The sequence below is a fragment of the Podarcis erhardii genome, assembly GCF_964252035.2.
Source record: "Podarcis erhardii genome assembly, chromosome: 5".
Taxonomy (NCBI): domain Eukaryota; kingdom Metazoa; phylum Chordata; class Lepidosauria; order Squamata; family Lacertidae; genus Podarcis; species Podarcis erhardii.
In genome coordinates this window covers 66,599,335-66,615,149 of record NC_138509.1, presented here as the reverse complement: position 1 = coordinate 66,615,149, position 15,815 = coordinate 66,599,335, and the positions used below count along the sequence as shown (strand labels likewise).

Here is a 15,815-nt window from a genome sequence, read left to right as displayed (position 1 = left end):
ACAGCTTGAGTGGAAAAATCCAGTGACTTGATTTTAGCAGTCTATGTTACAACTGTTACCTTTCAGCCCTCTAGAGGGAGCATCATTGTATCCAGTAAGCAGGCGCAACAAAGAAACCCAAAGCCCTCAGAGGGGAGAAATTTTTAACAACAGTCTTTCAGTCTTTAAGTTGCAACAATGTTATTTCTATAAAGTCCAAGAAAACTGTATCCAATAAAGTCACCGCTTTGCAGCAGTTCTTGTCTGACAGTCCCCTGTCAAAGTGCTTCACCCAAGCAGTCCGTTCCCAAAATCAGAGACAGCAGGAGTTTTCACTTAGTTTTCCTCTCATGTAGGTTAAGATTAATTCTCTTTCATCCCCCCCTGCTCCTGCTTGCTGGGGGGGGGGGTAGTTCAGGTTCAATGTCTAGGTTAAACAGTTCAAACAATTCAAGATTACTTTTCTTTCAATTGCAGCTTCTCATGCCGTTGCTTTAAGAGTTCATGCAGTCCGGGGGAGGCAGACTTCCTTTATTTACCGTCCCCACTTTCAGCCAAATTTCAGTTATTTTAAAGTCCCGATAAGTTTTCCAATCCTACTTACGGGTATTCAATTTCAGTCCAAATTTCAGGAAGGAATTGGCGCTCTCCGCTGATGGCGACGCGGCTTCACTCCACGGGCTGGGTAGCGACTCTCAGCACCGCACGATCCCCCGATGCTCCTCCGGAGCCTTTAAAAAGGCTCTTTTGCAGTAAGGGGGGGCGCAAATGGTGCCCGCCGAGTCTCCTTGTTCACAGGCTTCCGCGCCTGTGATTTTAGGGGTCCCCGCTTCGCCGTAGCGGCCAGACCCAAACTCGTGAAGCAGCCCTCTCTCCGGAGCTCGGGGAGAGAGCGGCCATTAAGCGCTGGCGCCGACCGGAAGTCTCCCCCTCCTTTTTTTTTTTTTTTTTTTTTGCTCTGGAGCTTTCCCCACGGAAACCCACTCTTTAAAGCTCGATGAAAGCAAACAGAAATCTGTGGAAACCCAAATTGATGTTTGCTCCAGCTGAGTGCTAAGGAGCAGGTTTTCATGGGGAAAGATCCAGAGTAAAAACAACAACTACATGCTCGCTTTTGAGCTGGGACTCATGCATGGAAACCGTGGGGTGAAAGGTAAGTGTGGATAAACCCTCAATCTGACCTCCTCCAATTGAGCACGTCTTCATATCCACCAACGTTTAGGGTCCTAAAAACCAGGACATGAGTCTTCCCTCCTGTGTGGGTCATATGACCTACATGACATCACTGAGTCCTAAAAATGCTCTTTTTCTTGGCTGGGCTTGCACGGCACCCAGAAACCATGAGTTTGGGGGCACTGCATGAGATCACTGCCTCCCCTAAGTGGTTTTTTTCAGGGTGGAAAACACTTGGGGGGGCAAGATCTCAGCATGAAAACATGGTGCCCAAAATGGCCGCTGTGCTCTTGTAACAAGATGTCCTTAAAATGCAATCCCAAGGCCCACTGATGTCAGGATTGCCATTGAGCGATCCATTATGTGTACGTAGACACACAGAGCCAGCCAAGGCCTTTCCAACGGTCCTTTTATTCTATATAATATAAATTTCAACAAAGAGCTAACTTAAAAATCAATTGAGAGTGTGACCTCATTCCTATACAGAATAGATTTCTATGAAGGGCATCATAACAATCTTCATTTTTAGCCTCCTTAGCCATGAATAAAACAAGGCACTTCTTTTGTGCAGGGGAAACCAAGTCAATGAGAACATGATCAGTCCTGCTTGGAAGCTGATGAAGACCTCAATAAATTGTGGCCTTAAACTCAAACACTTGCTGTGAGACTATAAAGCTACACAGCAGCAGCAAGCAGAGTTGAGTGTGCTAATCTCTTTTCTCTTTTCCTACTCCTGCCTTCTCCATCACTCGCTTTGACATGGAAAGAGGCTGTGTGAAGCAGGGTACCTACTTGTGAAGGGCAACAATGTTATTTAGAACCTGAATTACGCTGGGTTTACAGTGGGGGCGCTTTCATGAGTAAAGGTGGCCCCCATTTTACATAGTCACCCACCGTGAATTGGATAGGAATGCAGTGGGCAGAACTTCGCACGCTCATTCACACTCTGCGAAGATCTTTCAAATAGGGCTATAGCTACCCAGCCCTGAAGGCAATATGTTATGCAACTGAGACATGGTATCCAGGAATACTTCTTGGGCTAATCCCTGAGTGAAATTTATAGCTTTCTTTATCATTACAACTAATCTGTGGATGGCAATGGGCGGTTTTCATAGCTGGAAACATGATGTAGGACGGGATTGATTTTAGTCCAATTCATTAAATACCATTTTCATTTCTTTATTTTAAAATATTTTCAGCCCACCTTTCTGAAGAGTGCTTGGCCATCCACGGTGTTTTAGTGTTGTATTTACAAAATATCAATGGAACAAAATAACCCTGAAACCTTAATTCTCCTACTAAGGTAAAAACCAATAAACTTAACTCAGCCAGCCAGATAAATCACTTTTCACACCATGAGCAACCTGAAGCCAAAGCCAGAGGACGTGAATCAATAATAGGCTCGTAGGAAATGCCTTTAAAGCTTTCTGAAAAGCTGGAAAGCATGGCAGCCTGCTGCAGATCTGCTGGGAGGGAATGCTTTACGTTTTCCTTTACCTGAAGTCATCACAGAAGGGCCATCTCCTCCCTTGCAGCCACCATTCTCACTGATCTAGGAGCTGGACAAACAAGGAGGCCTTTTGTTGCATATCCCAGTGTGCAGGCAGGCTGATATGGGTGCAGGGGGTCCATCAAACAGCTTAGGCTGAAACCATTTTAAGGCTTAAATGAGGCCACTTCTCCATGAGTACAGCTGGTGTGTCTCAGGGCAATTCCCATCAATGCTGTAGTAGCCTGAACTTACCACTGTGAGCAGTAGAAACCAGTTGACATTCTCCTCGAGAGTCTGTGGATTTCTGTGTTTTGGTTAAAAGAGGAAAATTTTAGGTTCTGGTAAAATAGGAGAATTCCCTGGATACCTAGATCCAGGTTTGAGGCAAGCACTCTTTGGTGACAGAACTCCAGCAGAGACTTAAAATCGCAAAATATGCAGCAAAGTAAAACATGGAAATATATAGGCTGTTAGACCTATACCTTCCTGCTTCCCTTAGAATAGGAAATGTATATATTTATTTCAAACAATAACCAGTTGAAGTATAGGAAAAAACTCCCACATGTTCAGTATGTTAAAAAATGGCTTACTTACAAACTCTTCAAAGATCAGATCCATGTGCTTTTCCATACAGCAGCAAGAAAAGTCTGGCAGTATAATTTAGGTTCCAAAATGGTATTTTTTTCTAAATGATTCATATAGAAACACAAAGACATCCAGCTGAGACTTCCTTACTGGTAGGGTTCACATGGAGAACAAAGAATTTGGTGACCATTTCTTCCAAGGTGAAGAGGAGTGACCTAGCTAAACCTGGCAGGACAGTTTACTCTATGGTCTTAACCCCTTCATGCTTTAATTAGGATTAAGCATGTTGGTTATATGAGGCTTGATAGCCCACAAAATCCTTATTAATAAATGTGTCTCTGGGAAAACTCTGGGAGCATCCTATGCAGACAAAATGTATCACATGAATTAGCTCTTAAATACTGATGCATAAGGAGGGGCAAAAGAAGGAATCGTGTTGTAGGCAAAACTGCACAAGAAACCCAAGCAAAATCTCTGCTGTTGATAAAGGAAACAACTGTGTTTTTGTAGCATTAAAATATTGTTTCTTTAATTTACTTGGCACAGCTAGTACTACAGGGACTACAACAAGACGGCAACAAGAATATTGACAAATCAATGGAAGTGTCAAATTCCAGCCTAGCTTCTTGCTAAATCAGACAAAAATGTGACTCAAGAGAAGCAGAACCGCCTACATTTCCCATGGAAGCATAATAAATCTCCATCCTTGATAATTTTTAAGGGCAACCCTAAAGCAGTGGGATTCAGTTTCATCTCCCCAGAGGAGGGAAACATACTGATTCTGGAACAACATACTGTGGAATTTCTGGATGGCAGCAAAGATATGGAGCTAGTCTATACGGATGGCTGAGCATATGGCACAACTGAAACCTTAATTTGTTTGTAAATTTTGTAGCCTCCAAATACGACAGAGCTAGGCTCAATCCCCAGCCGCTCGATAGAATCCCTCTGGGGCAGAATTGTACATCTGGCTCTCTTAGGTGCATATATTGTTCTACCGCTGGCATCTTCAGTTAGAAATATGATATTGTATGGCATTGTTGGGAAAGACTTTTGCCTAAGACGGTAGAAAGCCACAATGTTGTTGTTTAATCGTGTCCGACTCTTCGTGACCCCATGGACCAGAGCACGCCAGGCACTCCTGTCTTCCACTGCCTCCCGCAGTTTGGTCAAACTCATGCTGGTAGCTTTGAGAACACTGTCCAACCATCTCGTCCTCTGTCGTCCCCTTCTCCTTGTGCCCTCCATCTTTCCCAACATCAGGGTCTTTTCCAGGGAGTCTTCTCTTCTTATGAGGTGGCCAAAGTATTGGAGTCTCAGCTTCATGATCTGTCCTTCCAGTGAGCACTCAGGGCTGATTTCCTTAAGAATGGATAGGTTTGATCTTCTTGCAGTCCATGGGACTCTCAAGAGTCTCCTCCAGCACCATAATTCAATAGCATCAATTGTTCGGCAATCAGCCTTCTTTATGGTCCAGCTCTCACTTCCATACATCACTACTGGGAGAACCATAGCTTTAACTATACGGACCTTTGTTGGCAAAGTGATGCATCTGCTTTTTAAGATGCTGTCTAGGTTTGTCATTGCTTTTCTCCCCAGAAACAGGTGTCTTTTAATTTCGTGGCTGCTGGCATAAGGCAGGAGTGGTGAATCTCCAACCCTCCTGTTAACTTTTACTCTTCCATGTACCCACTCATGCAAAATTTAGACAGTAAGATCATTGGAGCAGAGATCTGTCTCTCTCACAGTATTTTCTGAACGTCTCAATGCACATGGAACTTAGTTGTGTAAATATTTACAGTATCTCCTTGTATCATTGCTTGTTGTCATGGGCTTTGAAGACACTCGAACACAGGACACAAGGGAGAAACATGCTAAGAGGAAGGCACGCTTGGCAAATCCACACCGTGATCACCTCCCGCCTGGAAACCAATGTCCCCACTGTGGAAGGACTTGTGGATCCAGAATTGGCCTCCACAGTCACTTACGGACTCATTGTTAAAACCGTGTTTATGGAAGACAATCTTACTTGGCTACGAGTGATCGCCAAAGAAAGAAGAAGAAGAAAGTACTCAAGGAGAAGGGAAAAAACCCTTCCCTCTTCTTTCTAACCTTTTAAATCTTACAATGTTAACATATTCCCCTTCATTCAACTCTTTCTAGGCTAAGCATACCCACTTCTTACATTCTTTCTCTGTGTAATTTGCTGTCAAACTTTTAGCATCTCCGTAACTTTCCAAATGAATCCTTTCTATCGGAGTTTGAGAAGGATGTAAGTTGGAAATGAAAATATATGCATACCAGTAGCACTGAGTGATCTTTCAAAGTCTTACTTATGTAATGTTAACTGTGGCTACAGCTGAAACTTGGCCTTGGGCCATGACATCATATTGTTGACTCATGTTCAGTTTACTATCCATTAGAATTTCTTAAACACTTATAGGGAATGCTACAATATACCCAGATATATTTTTTTCTTTCTTTTGTTTTTTCAAAGATCTTTATTGAAACTTAACATATAAACATAATAACCAAAATTCCCAATGATTCCCTCACATAAAATATAATATCTAAATTACAACAGCTGCATAATTATACACTTAATTTTAAAACCCACCACCCACCCTCTACTTCCCTCCACAGCAATTCAACTTCTTTATATTTCTTTCTACCTTTTTTCCCTTGCATTCTATAATAAATTATTTTTGTTAAATTCTGATTTTTCCTTCTTTCTTTGTTGGTTTTGTTATCGCTTACATTTTTATTCTAAGCCTATTAGCATGTTATATTTAGAACAATATTTTGAAAATAATTTTTTATTAATTTCCACATAAAGAATACATAACACATCACATTTTCCACTTTAACAAATTTTTCAGTTTTGGACTTCCTTCAGCCTCTCTGACAATCATCCAAATTTAATTTTTAAATACACAGTTCTTAAATTCACTATTGCCTTTCGAAAAACCATTTGAAATCTATTTTTCTTTTTTACAATATTTCTTAAACTTTTACAGAGCTTCTTTGAATGCCACTAACATTATTTCTCTATCACTTATACCTTCCCAATAGTCCATCAGCTTTCTCCAGTCCACGATAAACTTTTGATCTCGTAGATATCTGATCTTCCCTGTCAATTTATCCAGTTCTGCATAGTCCATCAATTTTATTCTCCACTCCTCTAATGTTGGTACTTGTTCTTGTTTCCAGTTCTGGGCCAGTAGTATTCTCGCCGCTGTTACTGCATATTGGAAAAGTTTACAGTCCTTTCTGTTTATTTCGTTTCCTATAATTCCTAAAAGAAAAGCCTCTGGTTTCTTAACAAATGTATATTTCAACATTTTCTTCAGTTCATTATAAATCAGTTCCCAGAAGTTCTTCACTTTTTTACATTCCCACCACATATGATAAAAAGTGCCATCCTTTTCTTTACATTTCCAACATTTCTTACATGTTTTATACATTTTTGCAAGTTTTACCGGTGTAATGTACCATCTATACATCATTTTCATTATATTCTCTTTTAACGCTGTACATGCAGTAAATTTCATATTTTCATTCCATAATTTAATCCAATCATCCATTTGTATATTATATCCAAAATCCCTGGCCCATTTTATCATGACCGATTTAACTTCCTCATCTTTTGTTTGCCATTCCATCTTTTGTATGCCATATAATCTTCAAAATACTTCCACTCCATTCTTAACTTTTGATTTTGCCAATTCTATATACTCACTTAATTTACAAACCAGTTAACGCCAGATATATTTTTCTTGTTTAAGAAACGCTTCACATTCTTCTCTGCTAGCTCCTGTTTTTTTGCCCTACTGGGGCTGAAAATCTTAAGTACCATTGCAGCTGAGAGGAGGGAGTTGTTAAAGGAGGCCCAACATTTTTCTGAGTGTGCAGTCCTAGTGGCAGCCTCCCCACCCTATGCCTGAACTGCTGAAATGGTTCTCCTGCTCCATGGTTCCCCTTCCTGCTGCTTCTCCTAGGTCCTGGATACAATAGGTCCCAGTTGGGAAGGAGCGGACTCACCATTGCTTACCATTATCCCACCATGCCCAGAAAGAGCTGATAAAGGATCTTGACTGAAACCATAGAGAGCTGTAACCAGTCAGCACAGAGAATACTGCACTAGCTTAAATGCAGTGCTTTTTTCTGGGGGGGGGGGTACGCAGGGGTACGCATACCCCTAAACATTTTGTTAATCTAAGTTTGGCCTCATTGAGGGGCAGTGTTTCAGTATGAGTAGGAAAATGAGAGTACCCCTAAACATTTTTTATGGAAAAAAAGCACCACTTAAATTATTTCGGTTTCATTTACACACTTTCCTGTGTTCTTCCTCCTCCTTGAAAGGGCCATGAGGCCTTGGTTCTTTTTCTGTTACAGGGCATAAGGCTTCACCATGTGTGCTTATAATTATCCATTAAACTTTAACTTGATTTCCTGGGGAATTCTTGTTGTCTGTCTGATCTGCGACTATTGGGGAATAGAATTATTTATAACTCTGAAGTTCCACTATGATTTTTTATGTGGTGTGACTCAAAGATTGTAATATCATTTTTCAGTGGTATTTCCAATAAAACTATTATTATTTTTTAAAAAAATACTGCATGCATTAGGTTGGGTTGTTTTTTTTTTAAAAAAAAATTCAAACAAGTTCCATATTGAGTGGCTTTGCATCCCAGCTGTGGCTGACTTTGGTTATCTGACTTCAGCATCGTTGTGTGTTTTGAGATTCTGTGTGGAATCCGTTGCCTCATGAAATGAGTGTCTGCCTGAGGGAAGATTACTATTGTCAAGTTTCTTCTTCAGGTTAGCAGGACTGCTGTTTGGATAGTTTCATTGGGCCCCATAAAGGGGGCATTCAAGAAGGTGGGTCATTAAATGGCACTGACCCATCAGCCTGGGAAGCTGGTGTGCAGATGCACCCTCTGAAATCTGGTACGCATTTCTCTGGTGCTGCAATGCAGTGTGCCCTTAAGTTGCCACACTGTCTGAGCTCTCACTCTCCCCCCCCCCCATGCCTATTTGATGGGGGTATGCTTTGCATTAAGATCAGCTAGCGTGATTTTTTTTTAATGCTCTCTTTAGAGTTATTTAAGATTTTGGGACTGTACAAAGCTGCATTAACTATTCTCAGCAGCCAAAGTTGAGTACCAAAACCTAGATTAGGGTGGTGTGGGTTTCTTTCTTTCTTTCTTTTTTTTTTTTGGTAATTAAAAGATTCCATCCCAAAGCTAGTATTGAGAAAAATGAAATTTCTGAGCTCACAGTATGATGCTCATACCAACATAAAGGCTTCTTAGTGAGACTGCAACTTGCTTTATGTTTTGCTTTAAATACTTTGTGTTCTGCATGGTGTTCTTTTGGCTTTCAGAGGATTTGTGCTGTTTCTGTTTAGGAACAATCTTTGCAGCTTTTTGGCCCTGGATCTGCAGACATTCTCTTCAACCGTCTGTCTGTTTGTTCAGAAAACTAATGGGGCAAAGAATCTTGGCCACCAATGGCTGCTAAGGTCTCTGTGGCTGTTTCTTCTGTTTTGCTATGAAGATGAATCATTTCCCTGAAGATAAATATTTTCATCAAACCCAGTGTATGATTTGTAGGTAATAACACCTGCAGAAATCCCAAGCCAAAATTATAGAATGGGCATAGACAGGGGGTTTGAATATAAGCTTTTAACCGGGGACATATAGTGATTTCTGAAGCAGGAAAATAAAAATATATATCATTAACCCTGCTCATATCATATGTGGATTTGGATTTAAGATTCTGTGGCAGAAATAGACCTCTGTTGTCAAGCTAGTAACTTCACTTATGAAAAAAGTAACATAGATAGAAACCTAGGAGCCAACTCCTAGTTGCTGAGGTCCCTTTGGCCCCTCAATAAAATAATTGACCCCCCCAAAAAAAAGGTTTATGGGCATTGCCATTCAAATGGTGTGTGCGCATCATGTCTTGTGATCAATTATGCAGAGTTGGGCTTATATGCCCCCCCCCAATATTTTATTCAAGTTGGTACCACAGGGCAGAAAAAAGACCTAAGATCTAAACTGCAGCAATTGTTGGTAGGATTTCTTCCTAGGTTTCTGTTTTGAAGAAGAATGAACAGACTGAACAGCTCCCAGGTATACATATTTGTAAGATGTGGTGCTAAGTATTCAGGTGAAACTAGTGAGCTGATCCCATTCTTCTCAAACATGCAGATGCAGCCTCTGGTGTTTCTGCAAAAGTGGCAGTCCTTGACTTGACTGTAGCACATTTTGGCTGTGTGGAGGTTATTGTGCCACTGTACTAAGGGGCAGGCAGCTCATTCTGTCCATTCACCCCTTCTGTAGGCCAGTTCACAACTCCTGTATCTGTCTGTCTTTCTGTCTATCTATCTATCTATCTATCTATCTATCTATCTATCATCTATCTATCATATAATTAGTTTTTTAACATATCATTTTCAACAGTAATTAAACATACTTTTACATCTTATTCAATTTTTTTGACTTCCATCAATCCTGTCTGAAAAATTTCCGATCTAATCTCTTAGCATGCATTTCTTATCTGCCCTATTGCATTTCAAACTCATAACCAATATCTCTATTTTTTTCTGCTTTGTAACACTTCATATATTTCTCCTTACAAAACTTCTTGTAATCCTACTAGTGTAATTTGTTGATTACAGTTGCTTTTCAAAAAAATTCACAACTCCTGTATCTTCAAAGGCATTCCAAAAGCCATGGAAATTGGGTTAATTTCAGTGCATACGAAAGTCAACAGAGGCTGAGTTCGCCAGGCCTGAAATTATGTGTACAACTCACATGCACACACTCAACACATCTTGCAGACCAATTAATACACAGCTCAAAGGACTATTGCTTTTGCCTTGATAGTAAAGAGGACACACAGGGAGCTTCGGGATGCTTGCTATTTTCAGGAGGGATTCAGTAGCATCCCAACAAAGTGTGGAATAACGGTTCCTTGATACAGCATCATCTAGCCTCCTCACCTCCAAGCAAACCACAATGAAAGCTGATTAAATTGCCAAATACAGATAGGTAGCCGTGTTGGTCTGCCATAGTCAAAACAAAACAAATTCCTTCCAGTAGCACCTTAAAGACCAACTAAGTCAGTTCTTGGTATGAGCTTTCGTGTGCATGCACACTTCTTCAGATACACTGAAACAGAAGTTTCCAGACCCTTCTATATAGTGAGAAGGTGGGGAGGGGTATTACTCAGAAGGGTGGTGGGAATGGGTGATTGGCAAATAGCTGTGATGAGCCTGTTGACGACTCGGAACGACTGCAATAGGTCTTACAGGAAAAAGCAAGGGGTGAAAAGGTGAAAAATGGCTTTGTCATGTATAATGAGATAAGAATCCAAGGTCTTTGTTCAGACCAGGTTTCTCCATGGTTTTAAGTTTGGTGATATGTTGTAATTCAGCAGCTTCTCTTTCCAGTCTATTTATAGATCACCCATTCCCACCACCCTTCTGAGTAATACCCCTCCCCACCTTCTCACTATATAGAAGGGTCTGGAAACTTCTGTTTCAGTGTATCTGAAGAAGTGTGCATGCACACGAAAGCTCATACCAAGAACTGACTTAGTTGGTCTTTAAGGTGCTACTGGAAGGAATTTGTTTTGTTTAAATTGCCAAAGTAATCTAATCTTATTGCAAGCAAAGCAGGATGGATGCTCGATCAACAGGTTGTTGGGATGCACCCACAAATGATGTGCCTGAATTAGGGTCCTTTTTGAACAGAGGCTGCAGTACATGTAATTCTGGATATGATGGCGTTTCCTTAATTTAGTTGATGCAGTCAGACACTGAGCCCTTGAAGTGTACAGAAAGGCTGGACATTTTACTTCTTATGAGCTGCATCACTTTGCTTGTTAGAAATATCTTTGGCGCTGTTTCTTGATGCTCTCACTGAGGATGTTTGTTTTTAATTTATTCTTTTCTTGCAACAGATTCCAACTTACAGATCTGCCAGCACAAAGTGCAAACATGTTGCACTAGAAAGATGGAAGAAAGCTATCAAGCAGCAGTTCGGAGAGAAAGGATGGAGAACATCCAGACTCTAAATTTTGAACTGAAATATATGATTGTCGGTCACATCACAGCTTTTCAAGGTAGGAATATTAAGAAAACTGTGAAGCAACTTCTTCCCTGTGCCAATAAATGCATAAGAACATGCTTGCTGGCTCGACCAATGGACCATCTAGTCAGGCAGCCACGTTCCAGTCACAGTCAGCCACATGTTTCTAGGAAGCTTACAATCAGGGTATGAAAGCAACACTGTGATGCTGTGTCTATATAATAACTAATATTAGAGTAATATGTGTTAAATGTAGGTAAGTATAATACAGTCATAGCTTGGTTCTTGAATGCCTTGGTACTCGTACGTTTTGGCTCCCGAATGCCAAAAACCCAGAAGTAAGTGTTCCAGTTTTTGAACGTTTTTCGGAAACTGAATGTCCAACGTGGCTTCTGCTTGAGTACAGGAATCTCCTGCAGCCAATCGGAAGCTGCGCCTTGGTTTTCAAATGTTTCGGAAGTTGAACGAACTTCCAAAACATTCTTGCAAAATTCAAGAACCAAGGTATGTGAATTGGGGTAAGTGGTTGCGAAGAGTGTGTGTCCTTGGAATGTTAGACATGAGTGGCGATTGGGTAAAATTTTGAAAAGGAGGGTCAGTTGAGAGTTATGAGCCATTGGGGTTGGGGAAAGAATGTGTTTGTACGGTGGCAGGGTTCGCTGGATAGAGTAGGGTCAGCATTGTTCTTAGTCATTGTTTATATGAACCAAAGTAACTAAGAAGAAAGTGCAAAACTAAAGCCATATGTTTCTATACTCTGAGTGATAATACAGTGGTACCTTGGTTCTCAAACTTAATCTGTTCCGGAAGTCCGTTCTAAAACCAAAGCGTTCCAAAACCAAGGCACACTTGCCCATAGAAAGTAATGCAAAATGGATTAATCCATTCCAGACTTTTAAAAACAACCCCTAAAAGAGAAATTTAACATGAATTTTACTATCTAACAAGAACATTGATCCATGAAATAAAAGCAATAAACAATGTACTGTACTATAAAATAAATAAGGCAGTATTGTAGATGATAAAAATTAAAATTAGTTTTTTTTCTTACCTGCACTGATGATAGTCATTGTTTGGATGGGGGGCTTTTATCCATTTCCGCAGTCACACAATCAATCAATCAATCAATCAATCAGTAGCTGAACTGGGTTCCACACAATCACAAAAACAAATTAACCAAAAAAGCCTCAAAAATGCAAAATAAATAGCAAAAACAAAAGCACCAAACTTAATCCGTTCCGGAAGTCCGTTTGACTTGTGAAATGTTTGAAAACCAAGGCGCAGCTTCTGTTTGGTGCAGGCGCCGGGGGAAAACAATAGTCGACAGCCGCATCAGCCGTTCAACTTCTGAAAAGCATTTGAAAACTAAAACACTTACTTCCAGGTTTTTGGCGTTTGAGAATCAAGGTACCACTGTAAAACCTTTTATTATTTCTACTTTAATATATTGTTATAATATGATATGATATGATATATGATATGATATATGATATATGATATGATATATATGATATGATATGATATGATATGATATAATAATATAATAATATAGTAATGTTATACCATGCGCACATGCCTCCTGGCTGGCTACAATTGCGGTGGGAAGATATTCAGGTACATAGTATCTGTAGTGGCAGCAGAACCAATGGGAGTTTAGAAAAATCTACCATAAACCTGGCTCAGGACAGTATACCTTATAGAAATAGAAGGTGGTAGAGGAAAGTTGTGGTGAATATGAGGGTGGTGCCAGGAACTTAATTCCCATTCAGTTTACCTGGCAGTTATGGAAACTTTTTTCAGGTGTAGTTCCAAGATTTATCAACTGCTTCAGTTAACTTCACTAAACCAAACCAAATTATTGCAAGCGCTGGTATTATGACACATGCCGGACTGTTGATTTTTGGACAGAAGTGCATCCAGATATGAGCTGCATCAATCTGCCCAAAACAGGAGGCGTGGGAAGCAGGATCTTAGAGAACCATTTTCAAGGAGTCATTCCTTTTAATGTGCTCTCGTACTCATTGCCTATTGACATTAGGCACACATCTTCACTTTACTGTTTTGGGTACCTGATGAGCTAAAATAATGTCTGTTTCATCAAGCCTATCCAGACGCATGATAATAGTTTTAAGTATTTTGTTTTTAAATGTTTTGTTTGTGTTATCTTGGTTTTTAATGATGGTTATATATATATATTGTGTGTGTTCATTTTAGCCATTTTTAAAAAAAATAATTGGATTTGTACACCTCTTTTTCTACATAAACTAATAGGGCATCATTGTTCACCTCCCCCCCCCCCCCCGGCCCGATTTGCGCAAATATGTGTTCTAATATTTCCTTACCAATACTGGAAATTAAGAAATGCTGGTGTGAAGCTATGTAAGGAAGACGGACATGATTGAGGCAACAGCTCCCTCTGTCCTGTTTTTCTCCAGCGTTAATAGTATATTTTATAATGGAATTTCTATTTGGATGGCAGAAATGTGCTTTTGCTGTTGGATACTGTGACAGGAGAAAGGGTGGGGGAGCAATTTGTTCTATTTCACAGTCTTGAAGGAAAAGGCCTTAGTATCCCACACGGTTTTGAAAATCTGGCACCAAGTCACATTTGAGCCCTCTGCTGTGCCGAAGGGGAAATATGGAGCCATTGTTGAATGACAGTGAGTTATTCAAGTGATCTTTCAGCATCATTATAGAATAAAGCAAAGGTCAGAATAGATTAACCTGTCAGGCCCTGAGGTCAGCCAAGCCGCTTTATTGCTTGACTGAGTGAAATCAGTCATTAGACATTTCAAAGTAGCTTGGATTTACAAGCGTTTTCCAGAAATGGCTACCTAAATTATTGTATTGTGAGTGGTTATAAACTTGCTTTGTCCACCTTAGGTGAGAACACGCCAGAATTTTCAGCTTTGGCCTCTTAAAAGCCTCAAAGGCTCATTTGTTCGTTTGGGTTTGTGTGAGGTTTCAAAAGGCTCTCTAAATCTTTTCTTCAGATGACACTGTATAAACATTCTGTTGCTCAAGCAGGGGCACCTTTCGATTTTTTTTATCCTGAAATAGTTTTCCCTGCATTGAGTTTGGTTTATTGTTGCATGGTATTATTATAAAACATTAAAGGCTGCATACCTCAGACTGGTCAGAGGACTTAAGCTTCATTCACTTTTTTCATTAGACTTCTGCTGCTTGGAACCATTGAAGAATGGGCTGAATATCAAATCAGTCAATTCAAAATCTGAACAATATGCAATATTTTCAGGAAGAAATGAGCCACTCTTTGATTTCTTTCTTTTCTTTTTGGCTTCTAACATTCTATAGATACAAATATTCTCATTAAAAGTAATGTTCTACTGCAGCACTTTTTAAAAACGAAACAAAACCTGCCAAATTTGTGCAGTGTTGTTTTATGGTCTTCAGTTGGATAATATATCACTTTATAAAATGCAGCCTGGTAGATTTATTTCTTTATATAGAAATTTTCTGTCCCACCCAGCACACCATTCAAGAATTAAAAATCACCATTTCCTAAAATGCAGCCAGGAGTTCAGTACCTGCCCCATACGTGATGCCACATATGATTTTGTGGTTTAGGGGAAATGGCCTTGTGGACTGAGTGGAGAGGCCTGACAGGCAGAATTTGGCCCATGGATAGTGGTTCTCTAACTCTGCCTTAAAAACTCAAATAATCATAGTACCCCAAAGACCATCTTAAAAAGCATGACTGTGAGTTTAAATACAAGCAACAACAAAGCCCTGTTGTCCACCAGGCAAGCCTGGTCTGATCTGGTCAAGCGAGAGTGTCGCTCCCTTTGATATTCAGGCAGTGGGACTGGCTCATCCAAAGACATGACAAGAGATCTGCAACAGGAAGACACAACCACTGGGTGCCAAGGGGAATATGATAGTTTCAGTGGATACTTCCCACCCATTTGATGTCAGTCCAACAAAGTCCAGGCCAGAATATCTTTGGACAGAGGCAGCTCCTTGATTTATTTTTTTAATGATTTGGAAAGTGACAGTTCCTTTAGCGATGAACTGTGTGCTCTTGGCAACTTGTGTTTTGTGTCCTTGATGCATGTTGTTATTAACTTCCTTGGGCCATGTACACACCATACATTTAAAGCATGTGACTTCTCCCAAAGGAGCACAGGAACTATAGTTTCTTAAGGGTGAGCTACAGTTCCCAGGATCCTTTGTGCTTTAAATGTATTGTGTGTATGTGGCTCAAGCGCAAGGAGATTAAATGAGCTGGCTAAAGAGCCAAATAAGGAAATCTCTCAATGGGTTAAATGGTCAAAATAATCTGCCCTGTGTAAGATAGCTAAGCCTGCACGGTGTGCATCCAAAAATAAAGCTGAAACATTGCCCAAGATTACAGAATTCTGAAGGCAAGCATTCATTTGACATTGGGATTTCCACTGGTGCATAACCTTGGCTTAATTTGGCTGCTGCTTTTGAATCCAATCTGAGCTCTGTGCTCAGCATCTTGA

At 40.2% G+C, this 15,815-nt stretch overlaps 1 protein-coding gene across 2 annotated transcripts in view; it reads left to right on the top strand.

Annotated features, from left to right (window-relative positions):
- LOC309341766 (glypican-5-like) overlaps positions 1-15,815 on the top strand; it is a 408,077-nt gene that overhangs the window by 39,921 nt on the left and 352,341 nt on the right. For both annotated transcript variants that reach the window (XM_081861554.1, XM_081861555.1), the window contains exon 2: positions 11,201-11,362. In XM_081861554.1, coding sequence (XP_081717680.1) covers positions 11,201-11,362 — 162 coding nt within the window. The remainder of the gene's footprint in view (positions 1-11,200; positions 11,363-15,815) is intronic.